Here is a 17,962-nt window from a genome sequence, read left to right as displayed (position 1 = left end):
ATATGGCTATTACAAAAACAATATGCTCATGATACGTTGTTGAAACACCAGTGGATAAGAATGTCAAACTTGCAGTTGATGTTGGGACTGAGATCGAGAATGTCACTATGTACAGAGAGATGGTGGGTAGCTTGATTTACCTTACTATTACCTGTCCTGCCTTGAGTTATGCAATGGGGTTGATTAGCCAGTTTATGCAAAAACCTCATAAGCCACACTTAGATGCAGTCAGGAGGATTATGCGGTACGTGAAGGGTACTGCTGATTATGGGTTGTTTTATGAGCATGGAAAATCATTCAACTTGACAGGTTATATGGATGCTGATTGGGCTAGTTGTCTCTATGACAGGAGGTCAACCGTTTGAGCCCTCTTTTCATTGTTTCTTGTTGGACAGCCAATGGGTGACATATGGCATGATGTATGGGTACATCTGATAGTAGTTGGATATATGTACGACACTTAATGTAGTGGAACTCAATTATATGCATTTATTTGGGGATTTTGAATGCTTTATGGTATCGGTTTTGACCGATTGATGCTTTGTCCTATTCACATCCTTGGATATTGATTTGGTACATTACATACAACTGGTTTTGCTAAGTTTGTAGCTATCATAATATCAAAAAATGCACAGATTGCACAAATTCTGGGCGACAAATTGTCAAAGGAGTCCATATTATCAATTGGACACCTACAACCTTGACGCATCATATGTCTCCATATGAGAAGATGTATGGTAGGACATCTGCAATTGCATACTTTAGGGTGTTTGGTTGCATATGTTATGTACATGTTCTTGATTATTTGAGGAAGAAGATGCAACTAAAAGCTGCTAAATGCATTTTTCTTGGGTTTCCAAATGAGAAGAAGGGCTATAAATGTTATGATCCTGGTAACTAAAGAGGTTCACATAAGCAGGGATGTGAGATTCAATGAGTATGAGTCTTGGTATCGATCAAAAGCTATAGTTGACATGGATGCCTATGAGAATAATGATGATGAGGATGGGTATGTAAAGAAAATTGCAGCAAATAATGGTCAAAGAAATCGGCATGTTGAAGATATGTTTGGACCTCAAGACCATGAAGAAAACAGTGGCAATTATAGTCCATGTTGAAGATATGTTTGGACCTCAAGAGCATGAAGAAAGTAGTGGCAATTATAGTCCATGATGAAGATATGTTTGGACCTCAAGACCATGAAGAAAGTAGTGGCAATTATAGTCCATGGAGTAGTAGGTTGAGGAGTGCATATAAAAGAGGGCAAAGATTACACAAGGGAAGAAGCCTATGGGTGAGAGTTCTAAGGATGAGTCTATGGATGATGAGTTTGGCATACCACATGTAAGAACTCTAGGGATTAAGAGCACATGAAAGTATGTTCCACCACATGCAAGAACGGTTGAGACATTGTCTAGTGCACCGCACTTGAGGAGATTAGATAGAGTGATGCATCTAGTGGATATATTGACATATAATGGTTTCATGAAGATGCCTTATGCATACATGGTATTGTATGTGTTGCCTGTTGAGTCCACTTGCTTTGAAGAGGCTGGATGCACTGACAAATAGCAAGACATGGAACTTAGTTGAGTTGCCTTATGGCAAGAAGGCAATTGGTTGCAAGTGGGTATATAAAGTTAGGTACAAATTTGATGGTTCATTGGAGAGATACAAGGCAAGGTTAGTTGCAAAAGGTTATGCTCAACCATATGGTTTGGATTATAAAGAGACATTTAATCTAGTGGCTAAGAGTACAATGAGATTGGTCATTGCATTGGCTTCTATCTATGGTTGGAAATTGTATCAAATGGACGTGAAAAATGCTTTCTTGAATGGTACATTGGAGGAAGAGGTATACACAGATCAATCAAAAGGGTATGTTCACATAAATATCCACCTTATGTGTGCAAGTTGAGGAAGCCATTGTATGGATTGAAGCAAGCACCAAGAGCTTGGTGTGAGAGGGTCATAAGTTCTTACGTAGCATGGGATTTCAGCAAAGCACATTTGATTATTCACTTTATGCAAACATATAGGAGATGGAATGGTTGTTGTGGTCATTTATGTTGATGAAATCATTATTACTTTAGAGAGAGAGATTATTGAAGTAAAGCATTTGAGGAATATTTAGATGGTTTAAATATTTGGGAATATCTATTTTATGAACACTCACATGGTTTGAATCCCTTGCTATAGTGTATATCGTAATGGAATGCATGAGATATACAAAAAAAAGTCTGTTTGTGTGCATCTTTTTGTCTCCATTCAGGCACTCTTCATGTCTCGAGATAAAACTAATGAGAGTCGCTTCATGGGATACTTTGATGCATTTCTTAAACAACATGTGTTTTAGAGTATGAAAGACGCAAGTGTGGATGGTCAATATCCCATCAATCCCATCCACTCAAGCTGACAAGCCTCCTATTCTGCCACATGGTAAGAGTGTGAGAACCTTAGTAGTTGTACCATCCTTGGTCTTGCCAATGGAACCAAAATGTTGTGCTAAATGCACAAACAATGTGGACATTGAATGGACTTCTATTATTTCAAAAGCTACAACTTGCTTTGATGACAACCTCTCACCTTGTCTCTCTCAACACTCCACTCTAACTAACCATGCATCCCTTTCTCTATCCAAAGAGAGCAAGAATACAAGACTAGCTTTGAGATGTAGTGAACTCAGCAACTTACCTTTCCACGTTGTAGTGCAAAAGCTTGAAGGCTCAAAGATGGTTCCACAACCCAAATAATACAATCTGATGTCATTGTTCCTTTGCATAGACCACTGAGCACGCCAATAAGTTGAGAAGCTAGTAGAGAAGAAGAAGAAGAAGAAGAGAAAAAAGATAATCTAGAGCTTCATGTTCCCTCAATCTCTTACTCAACACACCTCTCACTCTCTCTATCTCAATCACTCTCAACAATGGAGGCAAGATGATAGAATAGAAGTAGAGAATAGAAAGCTTTAAAATTTGCACTAATAGAGCTTTTGCAATATGGATCCACCAAAAGGGTGAATACAAGTGAAACCTCCCACCCTTATATAGACATAAATTAGGATTAGGGTTAGATCACTTCTATATAGTGCTGCCCCATTTTAGGGTAGGGTTAGGGTTTGTGCCCCTTTCGTGTTTAGGATTTCCACAACTATGAATTAGTACTGTTTGCACCCTCCTTTGGGCATTCTAGCCACTTTGTGGGATCTAGGCGAGTCAATCCTTGAAGAATACTTGTACTTAGCCTTATTAGATCATATGTACACTAATACAATGACAAATACATGTGCCAACACATGCAATAGTTGAGGGTGTGATAAGGTTCAACAAATACAATGCGAGAGATAGATACAATGTTCATAAGAGTGAGATTGACTCTCACAACATAATACAATCATGATAACTTGATGTATAATGAAATACACAAATGCTACAAACACCCAAAATAATCATTGGAACTCTCCAAAATATGATCTAGCATCAAATAAATCTAGTACTTGTGCTTTGACCTTCTTTGACTTTAGCCTTCACAAAATGCTAGTAACACTAATGCATAGCTACAAAGAGCCTTTGAATGATGCATTGGCAATGCTAAAACCTGGTGATACATATGTGGATGACCATAGTGCAAGTAATACATGTTTGTATACCTTACAATAGGTTGCTCATTATTGTTTTACTCTTTAAGCATTCCTTGTTTTTCCCATATAGATAAAGTGGAGAAAGAACTAGTTGAGGCTATATTTGGATGGCCATTTGCCAGCATTGGTAATATATTATATTTTTATTGTGTGTTTCCTCTTGAACTATTCATAGAACTTTAATGCTAAATAGTATCACTCCATCATTTGTGGAGTGCACTCCCAAGCTAGGTCCTTGAGAAAGTCTAATATTAATAGTGCATGCATTAGGGTAGATAAATCCCAAAACAACGTGCATGATACCATAGAGAGCGGCAACAAACCCCACCATATGGTAGAGGAAGGGGTAACAAGACAAACACATTGTATGGGAGGCAGAGAGTACACTATCTTGGAGGAGCTTGACCATGAGCTTGAAAAGATAGTGCTTGAAGCGAGTCAAACTAGACATGGGACTAAAAAGCCAAATGAGTTAAAGGCCCATGAGAAAATGCCAGTTGAATGAGAAATAGTGGAATTGTCCAATGATGGGGTGGAAAAAATCTCAAAATTCTATGTTGAAATTTTGAGGGAGAGAAAGAGGAAAGGCACTCCCATCCGAAAGCAGTTCTGGTGCATCAGGAAGCGGTGTAGGAGGTGGTACTGCTGTACCGGCTATTCAAACATTGAGGATTCGTCCACCAACCTTTAGCGAAGGCAAGTTAGATAGTACAAACTACACCTTGTGGAAGTTCAAAATTACAACTATCCTTGATTCTTAAGAGCTTTTGGAGACTATGCTAGGGACTGACGCAGAACCACAGTCTACCCCCGACCCATGAAATTCTAGTGTGAGAAAGAGAGGGAGAGGGTGAGGGAGGGAGAAGAAATGAGAGAGGGAGAGGAAGAGAGAAAAGGAAATGAGAGAGGGAGAGGAGAGAGAAAATGAGAGAAAAAACATTAAACCTAATAGGGAAAGAGAGAAAGAGAGGGAGAGGGTGAGGGAGGGAGAGGAAATGAGAGAGGGAGAGAAAGAAAAGTCTTTATGGCTTGAAACAGGCACCTGGGGAGTGGTATCATAAGTTTGATGCCTTTATGCAGTCACAGGGCTACAGCCAGAGTGCTATGAATCCGTGTCTTTACACGAAGAAAGCCCGTGATGGTTCTTTATTGATTTTTGTACTCTATGTGGATGATATGCTGATAGCAGGGAAAGCTCATGATGAGCTAGATGCTCTTAAGGCTCAGCTCAAGAAGAGCTTTGAGATGAAAGATCTGGAACAGGCCGCTCACATACTTGGTATGCGCATTACATGCGACAAGCATCAGGGACTCCTCTACTTGTCACAGAGGGAGTACATTCATAAAGTCCTTGAGTGCTTTCATATGCAGGACGTAAAGCCTATTGGCTGTCCATTGCCTTCTTATGTGAAGGTATCATAGGCTGATTGTCCACAGACAGATGAGTAGAGGGCCAAGATGGCCAAGATTCCCTATGCATCCGCAGTGGGCAGTCTTATGTATGGCATGATAGCCACTCGTCCAGATATTGCCTTTGCAGTTGGTGTTGTGGCATGCTATATGGCTACAGCTGGCAAGAAGCATTGGGATGCCGTGAAGGGTATCATGAGGTACCTGAAGGGCACTGCAGATATGTGCATATGCTATGGCAGCCAGGATACAGGAGTCGTGAGGTACACTGACTCTGATTATGCAAGACATGCAGATAGTAGGAAGTCCACTTCTGGCTATGTATTCACCTATGCTGGAGATGCTGTTTCTTGGATGTCCAAGGTGCAAAAATGCGCGGCCCTTTCTACTACAGAGGCCGAGTATGTTGCAGCACTGAGGCTTGCAAGGAGGCCATTTGGTTGGGTCATTTAGTTGCTGACCTTGGTATCGATGCTATCCCTATACTGCATTCGGATTCTATGAGTGCTATTCAGTTAGCCAAGAATCCGGTCTTCCATGCGAAGACGAAACACATTGAGGTGAGGTATCACTTCATATGTGGGGTCGTTGAGGACAAGTTTGTTGATCTTGTCAAGATATCGACTGACCAAAATCCTGCAGATCTGCTCACGAAAAGCCTCTCTACAGAGCGCTTTGCCTTCCTCAGGAGGTTGATGGGCGTGGGATAAGATAACGTCTTTCCTAATCCTGTTGTACATGTGTACATGTTGTACTGTCTTTTTTCTTTTTCTTTTCACTCCTCACTGGGGTAGATTCGCCTTTAAGTGGGAGGTTGTTGGGGGTAAAGGCGCCTCTGCCTAGCCGCCCGTGTATTACTACACTGATAGTCACCGCCACTACACACTGCAGGTTGTGGGCGCCCATCACCGTCACTTTATTCTTTATCCTTTTAGTGACAGTTTGAATAAAGGAAGGCCCGGTCACACATTGTGACTGTTGGAGTTCCCATTTCTAGTCTCTCCCTTTCTTGCTCTTGCTCTCCTGCCATAGCTCTCAAGTCCAACCTTCGATCCCTCACTCCATTTCATTGAGGAAGGAGCTTCTCTACATGTAGCTAACCGCCCGATAGCCTAGGCTACCATTTTGGAGGGCTACACCTACTTATGAGTGAGCTAGCCACATTACTATTTTATGAGCTAATTATTAATTATATGCTTTGGCCGTGACTTCTAGCAGCAGGCTGAATCTTATTATGTGTGGCCTAGGGGCCTGCGATTTGGAATCAAATCCATTTGGTTGCAAGCTCAGCTTCGATCAGATTTTGATGGCATAGTCTATATGGGCAAAGTTTTGAAGATTATGACACAAAGATGAACAATTTCAAAAGCTTCACAAATGCAAGAGCCGAACACAGGCAAGACGAGGACATCAAATCATAGGCATGGGGGCCTATTGGTGAATTCAATGGGCAGGATGGCTACTATTTCGGTGGCGGAAATCTAGTTGTGTGGCTCTCTTTTCAACAATATTAGTGAAAGCAATGGCATTTTTTGATAATGTAGAAAGCTGACAAGTTTTTAGAAAAAGTTTCTATTGAAGTTGAAAAGCAGTGAGGAAGATGATAATAAGGAAAGGCGTCAAGAGAGGAGGAAGAAGATGAAACGAAGAGATTCGATCTTTTTTTAAAACATGTAGTGATAGTGGCTACCGTTGAAGATGGGCATGTTTCAAAAGCAAGTAATCAATGACATTTTCGGAACGCAAGGTAGCGTATCAAAATGCTTAGATCTAAGGCTATTCAAATGATATAAAGCCTTTAAGGATTTTGTTTTTTGCCAAAATGATAAAAGTCTTAAGGGTGAAAGCTTAGAACATTGGAAAAGCTTTTATGCTTTTCAAAAGCACACCCATTGTGGAGATTGGAAAAACTATATAAGGAGGAGAGAAGGAAGAGTGAAGGGCCTTTCCCCTTTGTATATAATTTGATGTCTTGTGAGAGGAGGATCCCATATGCAAGTATGGTTTTTGTGAAGGAGTTCGTCGAATCTTGTGGAAGTTTTGGATGACACAGTTGAATTGATTCAAGGTGTATCAAAAAATTTAAGAGGTATGAAGAAATTAATTTTTTCAAACTCAATATTTTTTGTTTGAATGTTGTTGATGCTCTACTTTGAGTCTTGATTTTAGACACATTTGAGCTACAAGAGGCATTGTGTGTTGTTTGATTTCGTGTGTGGCTTATGTGGTATTTGCAAAATTTAAAAAATTTTCCGTGTTTGTGTTGTTCAACAACAAAGTCAATTGAGATTTATCTTAATCAGCACTCCTTAACATCTCGTTATTAGGTTGTGAGTGAGGCTTGCTCTTGATCATCGCTTGTGTAACAATGTATGTTATTTGTTGGTTATTTTCCTATAGTGAGTAGGTTCCAACCACATGATCCATTGATCCATGGTCTATACTACTCCTTTTTTAGTGTAATATTCATATCAAAATGGTGTTACTTATACATACTACAAAAATGAAATATGTTCATATGTATGCCATATATTTGGAATCGCAATATCCTCTATCATATCCACAAAAGATAACCCAAATTCTTGACCTTGCAACACACCTAAGGCTACTTATCTCGATGGAACATTATTTATGCTCGGTTCCAATATAATCCTGACATGCATGTAATGTTTTGCATGCATGCATATGATAATGAGCATGTTTATGTGCTGATACATATGATAAGGGGCATTTGAGTGGATTGTACCATGACTGTATTGGATACATACATGTGGTTGCACGTCTGGATGAATGACTCCATAGGATAAGTTGCCTTTTTTTGTATACTATCTACGCTTGTAATTTTTATCTTGCATACATATGATAATAGGCACTTTTATGGGCTATTGTAAGTTGATATGCATGTGAGTATGTTCTAGGTATGGTGGCTTGCATTGTACAATAGTGCACCACCTTGGTGTTGTCATTAGTATACTTTGTTGTCAAAGCTCTCAACCTTGATGTCATACTCATTTACTTTTTTTATCACATTCACGATCGTAAATCTCATTGCTACACTTTGCCTAAGACTAGTCATTAACTAAAAGGTACATCCATACATCTAAGGAGTACTAACCTACTATAGTGTTATGCAAATCATTCGACCATAACCACACTTGTTGCCAAGACATCTATGTCACTATAGTCCTACACCAATTAGGAGTACCCCCTCGTTGAGATCCTACCCTTGTAATGTGCAAGACTCTTACATGTATAAAAAGGGCATAAACCCCCTTCCCTTTCCCCACCCCCCTAGAATGGATTCTACAAAGGTAAAACTAGTATATGGTTTAAATGGAATGGCAACTAGGAGTGTGTTGACACATGTGACAATTCTATTTATTGCTTCTTACTAATACATGGTTTTGTTTGGATCACAAGTACCAGTTCACTACTCTATCCACATCCTAGTGTTCTTTTTTGGAATTCAGTTCCTTATACTCTATTAAAACAATGTTTAATGAAACAAAATAATTCTATTTTGCAAAATCAGAGCTTCATCTTTGATTTGTAATTATGTTTATAATTACTTTAATCAAAGTGTTTTCTTGGCCAGTTAATATGTTGTCAAAATACAATTTATTGTCAAGTTTTCGCCATTACATGTTAGTTTAACACACACATGCATGCGCATGCGCACGCATGCACACACACACATGCATGCATGTGCACATGCATGTATGCACGCATGCATGCATAGGGGGAGGGTCTTGTAATGAAGGAGACCTGGGAGAGAGAAACAAAAGGAAGGAGACTATAGAGAGGAGAGAGAAATATAGAGAAAGAAGAAGAAGAAGAGAGAGGAAGACTGGTAGAGGAGAGAGAAAGAATGAAAGCAAGAAGGAAGGTAAATAGAGACTTGATTATTGATAATTGATCCCTAACTGGGATCTCAGGTATGCAAGACTCTCCTCAAATATTAATTGATCCGAGCTTCTATCAGCGTGCCTCTCACCACGGCCAAAAGAAGCCTAATTCAGTCTAAATGCATGCTCTATTTCAATCTAGTTGTAGATCTGCAATACTCTATGTGCTGTAGCATGAGAAGTGAATTCCACAAATCCATACCCTCCTGAATATAATATAATGTTTGGTCATTCCAAATCACCCTGGCTGATAAAATTTGGTCTCCATTAATTGTAAAATAGTTGTATAGATAAGCTTCATCCATCCAATGATGCAAGTCCCCTACCCATAAAGTTCTAACTTCTTCATATGTCTGTGGCATAGGATAAGAAGTAGAACCATGTGAGTAATGCTCTTACTGAGGCATCTTATGTTTCCAATCTGAGCCCTCATTGTACTCTTGCTATGTCTAGTCATAACTTACAAGATTTAAAAGAGTAGTATGCTTCTTGTAGCTAGTTTTTGGCTTAGAGTAGCCTAGATTCATGTCAAAAGGTCTTAGCTGATTGACAATAGTTGAAATGACCTAACTCGATGAGTTAGTGTCACTCACATTTTGTATAGTTGTTACTCTTGGTTCTAGAAAGGTTCTTATTGTGGGGAAGCTCTTGCATGGGCATGCTACACCTCAAATTGCATGCTTGCTAACATCAATTACTTCCAATAGAAACTTTATAGGTTTAGGAACAACAAGGTCTAGTAGGATAGATGATTGATCATCGTGAATGAGAATTTCTTTTGCAAACACTTGAATGCAGACTTCTCACAACAAGACTATGCAGGACATCAAATGGCAAGCACCCATCTAAGAAAACTCAAGAGAGAGTTGCTTGATAAGGGGTTTGCAACTATGTGTTAGGCCTGCAATGGTTCTCAATAGAACTTGAAAGCTTGCTATTGTTGCATTTTATGATAGATTCACAATAGAGGATGGATTGAGATGGGCCAGCCTTTTAGGCCTTGAAAAGGGCACGTGGATCTATTAAGGATCCAGATTTGATGATTGGTCTTCCTCCATTCAATCTATTGGGGCTTGGCTCAATAGATTAGGGACCTCTCATAAGCTCCCCTTCGCTCACTCTAGTAATGATGGTGGGAAGTTATTTGTAGATGACGAATTTGGATATGTGCATTGCTATTCAGGACTCACTACTGTTGTTGATGGATAAGGAGCTGTTCAAACTTCACGCACCATATATATTTTCCATACCATGCATCTCACGAAGATAGACTGGATCATCATATGCTTCAAGCTAAGAAGTTTGGTGATAATTACTTTGAATGTATTCCATAATCTAGCCAACATGTACCAAGAATTGGTGGTATTATGAGGCTTAATTCTTCAAGGCAGGGCTTCTTTCTTCTAAAGTATTAGCAATTCTTGCATTTGCCCCAAATAATGTTCCCAATGTTCCTTGTTTTGCATCAACTTGAGGCTCCTTTTTTATTACCAAAATGAGCATGAAATAGTAGGTTCTTAGAAGCAAATACAAAGAGAAATTGATTGACTAAGATACCAACTTGAAAATCCCACCAAGGTACCAAGAATTCTGGCTTCTCAAAGTTTCATGATACAAAAAAAATAAAAACTAATTTCTCTTTGTAGACAATAAACATGACTATTCACTCCTCACTTTAGATGAGTGGCTCAATTTGTGAACTTGCCCATTGAGGTTGCTAGCATGTGGTTTTGAGATTGTCTTTAATCTACACTCAATGCTAGGGGATATGCAAGATCCTTTGTTATCTTTGCTTGCATTTGTGTAATCACCCTAGTATTTGTTGCCCTCAAAGTACTCCCACTTGTCTTCGCATCAATTGACTAGCTTCAGTAGGTTAGAGAAGAGATCCTTAGGTGCTATGGGTTGATTCAAAAGCTAGGAAAGTGTATAGTTTATATTGGATCATCAAGAGTAAAAGCAAACCATTCACATTGTTTGAAAGCCATGGAGCTTAGCAAAGAGGTGGCCCTACTATTGAATTGTGCAACTTACCCTCAAAGTACTCCCACTTGTCTTCACATCAATTGACTAGCTTCAATAGATTAGAGAAGAGATTCTTAGGTGCTATGGGTTCATTCAAAAGCTGGGGAAGGGTATAGTTTATCTTGGATCATCAAGAGTAAAAGCTGACTATCCACCAAGAGTAAAAGCTGACTATCCACATTTTTTGCAAGCCACAGAGCTTAGCAAAGAGGTGGCCCTACTATTGAATTGTGCAACTTGGACTAGTGTAGGACCTAGCCTAATGGATGCTGTTGTAAAAGGAGCACTATTAATAGAGAAACATGTGGGTGGTTTCAAAATTTCCAGAGAGGCCACGGGGAATGGACCACTTCATATCTTCATCCTTATCTTGAGAACCATGTCTATTGTACATGCATGTTTTTTTCAACTCCTCGGAAGCATGGCTTGGTTGATGCAGCAGTAAGGAATGTTGTAGAGCTTATTGTACACCATTTATTGCACTTCCTAGTGGAATTGGCATAGTTGATGAGATTTTTGAGATTTTGATATTAATGCATCTACCCTGTGCCATTTTTTTTGTTGAACTATGATGGATTCTATGCAAAGCTCCTTGAATTCTTTCATGCTTGCAAGATGTGGGGTACCATTGCGGAAAGGAACCTTGCCTGGGGAGAACATCGTATCTTAGAATCCCTCTCAATAGGAGAGCTATGTTCCATCATACATGGGTGGACCTCTTCCATCCATTCAAGCCTTGGATCCTCCTAAGAGAAAAGTGGAATATGATCCTGAGATGTCTTGCGACCCTTGAGGTACCATTCGTGATGTGGATAATGCTAGAAAATGAATCTCAATATTTTTTAATAAGGACAATCTTACTGAGACCTTAGAAGGATGGGCACATATTGTTAAACCCAAATTGTTTGCAGAGGATTCCTACAAATCCTGGTCAACTTGATTCTCATGAAAGAGTGGTACCACAAGCTAGCCAAGTGTGGTTCCCTGGCTTAGTGATGCCAAGAGGCATATTCCACGGTGGATTCTGTAAAACTATATTTATTTGACGGGGCTCGTACACAAGGTGGATTCCTCGTGCAAGAAGTTGATGGGGACGCCTATCCTTTTCAGGTGTTAGATTCATTCAATGTGCATGTGGGTGATTCCACAGCGAGTGATTCTGTAAAATACATATTAAATTAATGGATGTTTATGAGTTTAGAGTGCACTCGAATTAAATTAAGGTTAGGATAGAGTTCCAACCTATTTAATTATTTTGTAGCTAAAGACAACTAGGTATTCACTTTTGTGGGTTTTATCTTATTATTTTCTAACAATTGTGAATGCTTCAGTTGATGTGTAGAGCAGGCAACGGTGGCGTTGGGAAGCACTGGGCAATAACGTGAATTCAAAATATCTATACCTAGAATAATTATTATTTTTGATGGACGTGCGCCTTATCACTAAAAGCCTGGCGCCAATATTTATTTAGGCGTGCTTGACAAATATTTATTATTTTGTATGTACACAGACGCTCGATTTAATATTTCATTATTTGACATTGTATTTGAGCACAGCCCGACTTTTGGGATGCCCAAACGCTTTACTCTTTATTTGGGAAAAAGCAAACACAAAAGCCAAAAGCATGCTAATTGTAAAGTGGGCTATTTTTTGATCAAGATGAAGCGCAACGCGAAGATGTTATTCGACGTATGATTGACGCGACACTTGATGCACAATCTCTCAGGAAAGAAGCCAAGATAAGTAAAAGAAATTTCAAATTCCATACTTTTAATGGGCAACGTGACATCAAAATTGTTCTTGCTTTCATCAATCAGTTTGATGACTATTTTCATGAAGAGCAATATGCTGAAAAAGATAAACTTAAATGCATCACTAACCATCTAGCAGAGAGAGCATCATTATGGTGGACTGTTGTCCGCAAGAGTATTGATTTCCCTCTACTTGGGAGGCCTTTCAAAAGAAATTTTTGCAGAATTTTCTTCCGCTTCAATTCCATGAAAAAGCAATCAAATAGTGGGATCTTCTACAACAAAGAGATCGTGAATCCATCCTGCAATACACTGATAATTTTTGGAGTGCCTTACTACAACTTCGAATGCTTGAAGATGTTCCTGAGGTGATCCACAAGGGCAGGTATATGTCTGGTTTGCTTGGTCACTTCTATGCGGAAGTGAATTTGTTCAAGCCAAAGACTTTGGAGGATGCGATTTCTTTAGCGCATGATGCTGAAGATAATATTCGTGGATGAGAAAAGCGACCACAATAATTTTCAACTAATGGTAACTTTGGTTCAAAGCAATTCAATTCTAACTTCCAAAAATTCAATCAAAATCACTTTGTTCCTTCTTCTTTTCGTAAACCCTGGACTTGACCTCCTTCTTTACCATCAAATATAAATTCAAACCCTAAGCTTTCTCTCTAGCAAAATCCCAACATACCCAAATTTCCAGCCCTTACTTATAATGTCTCCAGAGCAAAGTTTATAGTTTGCTACAAGTATCATCAACCAGGACACTTACCAGTGAACTGTCAATCCAAGAAGCAAGCTGTTCAAGTCAATCACTTGGGAGCAACTAAAGACGAAGACCATAAAGATATGCCAGACTTCACTGAAGATGATGATGATATCAGTGATGCTTCAAATACTGTACTAAGTATGCCAAATCCTCATTTGTTATTAACGATGAAATGTTTTGTGCATGGTCAAGAAAAGATTGTTTTGCATGATGATGGAAGCACGCATGATTTTATTTTTGCAAAGTTAGTAAAAAAATTGAATTCATCTACTATTCCAACTCATTATCGCATAAAGGTTGCATTCTTAGGCACTAGATACAACAATACACAAGAAGTGCATGATTTAGAGATTAAAATTGTTGATTATGTTGAGTGCAGAAATTTCTTGGTTGGGCCTTTGCAAGCTAGTGATATTATTTTAGGAATACCTTGGTGTCACAATTATTCTAACGGAAACCAAATCACATTACATGGATTGCACATCTTTGATCATTTTTCACTACTTAGTCATACATAGGCTAAATGTGCATTGAGCAAAGGTAGTAAATCATACTTAGTATGGGTGAATGAAATTGAAGCTAAGGAAAATCAAATGTATCTTAGGCATGCACAATTTCTTTCACAATTTAAAGATTGTTTTGCTGTGATTTACCACTTGGTTTACCACCTACACGTCCCGAAGACCATAAAATAGATTTAATCCTAGGTTCTCGACCACAATGTAAAGCACCTTATAAACACAATCAGATTGAACAAAAAGAAATCCAAGCACAAGTTAAAGAACTGTTGAGTCGGGGGTATAATGCCAGGAGGCATATTCCACGATGGATTCTGTGAGTTTTTTATTCCACAGTGGATTCCGTAAAACTATATTTATTTGCCGAGGCTCGTACACAGGTGAATTCCTTGTGTGAGAAGTTGATGGGAATGCTTGTCCTTTTCGGGTATCAGATTAATTTAATGTGCACATGGGTGACTCCACAATGGGTGATTCTGTAAAAGACATATTAAATTAATGGACCTTTATGAGTTTAGAGTGCACTCGAATTAAATTAAGGTTAGGACAGAGTTCCAACCTATTTAATTATTTTATAGTTGAAGATTGCTAGGTATTCACTTTTGTGGGTTTTATCTTATTATTTTCTAAGAATTGTGAATACTTCAGTTGATGTATAGAGCAGGCAGTGGTGGCATTCGGAAGCACCGGACGATGGCGTGAATTCAAAATACCTAGAAGAATTATTATTTTTGATGGGTGTGCGCCTTCTCACTAAAGGCATGGCACCAATATTTATTTAGGCACACTTATTTATTAAAGCACTTGACAAACATTTATTATTTTGTATGTGCATAGACGCTCGGTTTAATATTTCATTATTTGACATTGTATTTGGGCATAACCCCTGATTTTTGGAACGCCCAAACGCTTTACTCTTTATTTGGGCAAAAGCAAACACAAAAGCCAAAAGCATGCTAATTGTAAAGTGGACTGTTTTTGAGCTTGGAGATTAATAAATCTATAAATACATGCGTTGTGAAGCACTCACATGAGACATGGAGGGAGATTGCACCCAATTGGTATTCTTGTATATTGTCGTGCAAAATCTCTTTTTGCCTTTATGAAGCTTTTGTAGAGTTCTTTGTTCTTGGGGACCTTCCAGCGTTCACTACGTGTGCATACAACACCCGATCTATACACCACTTAGCCTCCAAGACTACACAAGCTTTGATGGGCTTCAATAAGAGAAGTTTGCTTACGTTTGAGAACTAGTCTCCCAAACCCTTGGCATGTGTCTTTCTCTTATGCCCATGATCTATAGAACTTCATACTAAAAGCATGGTAGGGTCAACTAGATAATGTGGGGTCTAGAAGGCTCTCTTCCTCTAATTGCAATGTATTGGATGTATATGTTGCAGTTCACAAAAGAACAACATGATTCATATAAAGAAAACATTCGTAGTGGTTGATTGGAGTTGAATGGCCACTAATCACAATCAAGGAGTTAATAGGACTAGTGGGCCAACCAATAGGTCAGCTCATATTTGTTGACAACAATGGGCATGTCCGATGTGTAATGAAATTTGTGGATGGTTTTCCAGGGAAGTGGGGACTCTCATCGAGTGTGTAACTTGCCTTAGTGCGCCAAGCTAGTTAGTTTGCTTATGAAGGAGTGTGGGTGGGCACTTGGAAGTGGGTCGGCTAAACGTGCACAGCTATTGTGATGCGAATCGAACCTTGATGGCTAGGGTTAGGGTTAGGGTTTTACCTACAAACCTCGAGACAGGATCTCGTATATAGAGATTGCGTCTACATATACACACATACACATACTCTCTCTCTCTCTCTCTCTTTCTCTCGTTGACAGGTGAGATATGGCGATGGACTAGAGTCACTCCTGTGCTTAATTGGGTAGCACATCGAGCGCTGAAAGTCGCCTAAAGGAAACTTGCTTCTGAGGGGGATCGCTTGGACCTCCTCTTCTTGATCGGGGTGTGTCTGTTTCTCCCTTCTTGCATACAGTGCGCCTTATGTCGCATCCTGCGCAGTCCGTTGAAGCCGTTATCTGGCATGGAACTGTGTCGTCCTTCAAAGAATCCGGGGCACTACTTCCTATGCCTGTGTGCTTTTACTAGCCCCGTGTGCTCGAGTTCGACTAAAGCTTGCCATGAAGTACTGCGCCTAGTTTCTTTTAATGGCTCACACGTGGTGGCTTGTCGTCAAGGTTCTTGGTGTATCGGAAGTAGCGATTTGGGCTGCGTATACAGGTCTGCGATGGACTATTGGCTAAGCTCCTCAATGCATCCTCCAAGTGCTTTCCTGAGGAATACTCAGGACATCCATATGTGCATATTAATAATTAACTAAATCAGTTTATCCCGAATCTGACTGTCAGATTTGGCTGGTAAAGGGAGCCGGGCTTAGTAGTTGTTTCCAGACATCCGATTCATACGGGCTATGGATCGGATGTCCAGACGCAGCTAAGTACCGAGATTTAAACTGTCAGCTTGCCTACCATTTTGAGAAGCCCTGCTTGAGTGCCGCTTACATGTTCCGATTGTCCTGAAGCGCGCATCTATCAAAAGCCCTTAGGACACATGCCTTATTGTGTATTTTAGGGGTCATGTCAATGGAAGTCTGAATATGAAATGCGAGTCGCCTAAAATGTATTGGTAGGAGAGCTGTGAGTCGTCTTTGTATCAGCAGCAGATGCCTTCTTTGATTGGACCGATGAACCATTGCTGGTAATGACAATGCACATGGATTTTATGTGGAGACAGGAATACTTCGCACGTTAGAGACAAACCGCTTTTTCTTGGAAGATGAAGGTGAAGCTGCAAGCGCGTTTGGAGCTGAAACAGGTAAGATGTGGTATAAGGATAGTATTGTTAGACACAGCGCCATTGCCGTATGAATGACATTAACTTATCTGCCGTTGGCCTGAAAGTTGTAGTTTGTGGCCATGCCGCCCAAGGCCAAGGGGAAAAATACAGGCGTTGTCGTTTATATGCTGTCTCGCACCTGCAATCATCAACTGCGTCGTGGAGGCCCTGGAGCCCCTACGCCAACGTCCCTGTAGATATTCGACGTCTTGATCATGGGCTGTGACTCTTGTGTCGTCGCACTTGTCCGGTTATTAATCCTTACGTCTAGTATCAATTGCAATTATTTACGTGACGGCTTGATTGTCAGCTGGCCTTAGCCAAAACCTTCTCACATTGACAGGTGTTTAATCCTTAGGCCTCATCCAAAACCTTCTCACACTGATAGGTGTGTAATCCTTACATGGGTCCTATGGCCTTGCATATTGCTTCTGCCTGAAAGGCTGGGAAAAATGAATGTAAGACCAGATACTAGTCTTGATTTTCACCTATTTGATAGGATCCTTACCAGATACTAGTCTTGATTTTCACCTATTTGATAGGATCCTTACTTATTTGATAGGAGTGTAAGTTAGAAGATTGCAAGGGTGTGTCTAGGTCAGAAAGATACCTTTGAAAGGAGAAGAATATAAACAATTCAATCTGCTACATCTCAGATTCCTTGTGAGAAAGAAGGTAAGAGGTTTGCTTGTTTTTTTCAAAGAACAGGTCCCTTTCCATGTGCAGTTATTTGGTTGGCATTTAACATGGGCAATGATATAGGGCTTAGATAGTCTACTTGGATTAAGGTGGATTGAAGTGGAAGATTTTATACACCAATGGATAGTCTTATGTTTTATAAGATGGACATGTGGGTATTAAAGTAGATAAGAGTGGAAATGCTATACGCAAGTGGATAATCTTATGTTTTATACGATGGAGAGGTGGAATAATGACCATAAGGTCTTGTTGAGCCAGTACGCAGTGCTATAGGACGGTTAGAGGGTCAATTGTGTAAATGCCGTACACGTGCGCTCATAGTTGTTTGATCAAAAGATTCAAGCAGGACGTGAAAATAGAATCTGATGAGATCTAATCTTCA

The 17,962-nt window shown here is 39.7% G+C and overlaps 1 protein-coding gene and 1 pseudogene across 2 annotated transcripts; both read left to right on the top strand.

Annotated features, from left to right (window-relative positions):
* Nucleotides 1-239: 239 nt before the first annotated feature.
* Nucleotides 240-11,730, top strand: LOC148019115 (uncharacterized; annotated as a pseudogene).
* Nucleotides 11,731-15,796: 4,066 nt separating this feature from the next.
* LOC148019114 (uncharacterized) lies at nt 15,797-17,627 on the top strand. 2 transcript variants are annotated; one of them, XM_087701177.1, is made up of 3 exons: nt 15,797-16,266; nt 16,780-16,860; nt 16,953-17,627. In XM_087701177.1, the coding sequence occupies exons 1-3, from the start codon at nt 16,194-16,196 to the stop codon at nt 17,105-17,107; spliced, it is 309 nt and encodes a 102-aa protein (XP_087557303.1). In that variant the 5' UTR covers nt 15,797-16,193; the 3' UTR covers nt 17,108-17,627. The 2 variants fall into 2 exon arrangements, with proteins under 2 accessions (XP_087557303.1, XP_087557302.1); XM_087701176.1 differs by having other exon boundaries at nt 16,947-17,627.
* Nucleotides 17,628-17,962: the final 335 nt, after the last annotated feature.

Source organism: Lygodium microphyllum, chromosome 20 (genome assembly GCF_053477565.2).
Source record: "Lygodium microphyllum isolate KBCC chromosome 20, Lygodium_microphyllum_v1.1.10, whole genome shotgun sequence".
NCBI lineage: Eukaryota > Viridiplantae > Streptophyta > Polypodiopsida > Schizaeales > Lygodiaceae > Lygodium > Lygodium microphyllum.
Note: the sequence above shows the minus strand (reverse complement) of the source record. Positions and strands in the feature narration are given on the sequence as shown.

Bases quoted from the DNA above. Each gene is read 5' to 3' on its own strand.
- LOC148019114 (XM_087701176.1), top strand. From the start codon at position 16,194: ATGGCTCACACGTGGTGGCTTGTCGTCAAGGTTCTTGGTGTATCGGAA. The intron at 16,267-16,779 runs GTCTGCGATGGA...ATGTGGAGACAG, and splicing joins GATTTGGGCTGCGTATACAG to GAATACTTCGCACGTTAGAG. The intron at 16,861-16,946 runs GTAAGATGTGGT...TTGGCCTGAAAG, and splicing joins CGCGTTTGGAGCTGAAACAG to TTGTAGTTTGTGGCCATGCC.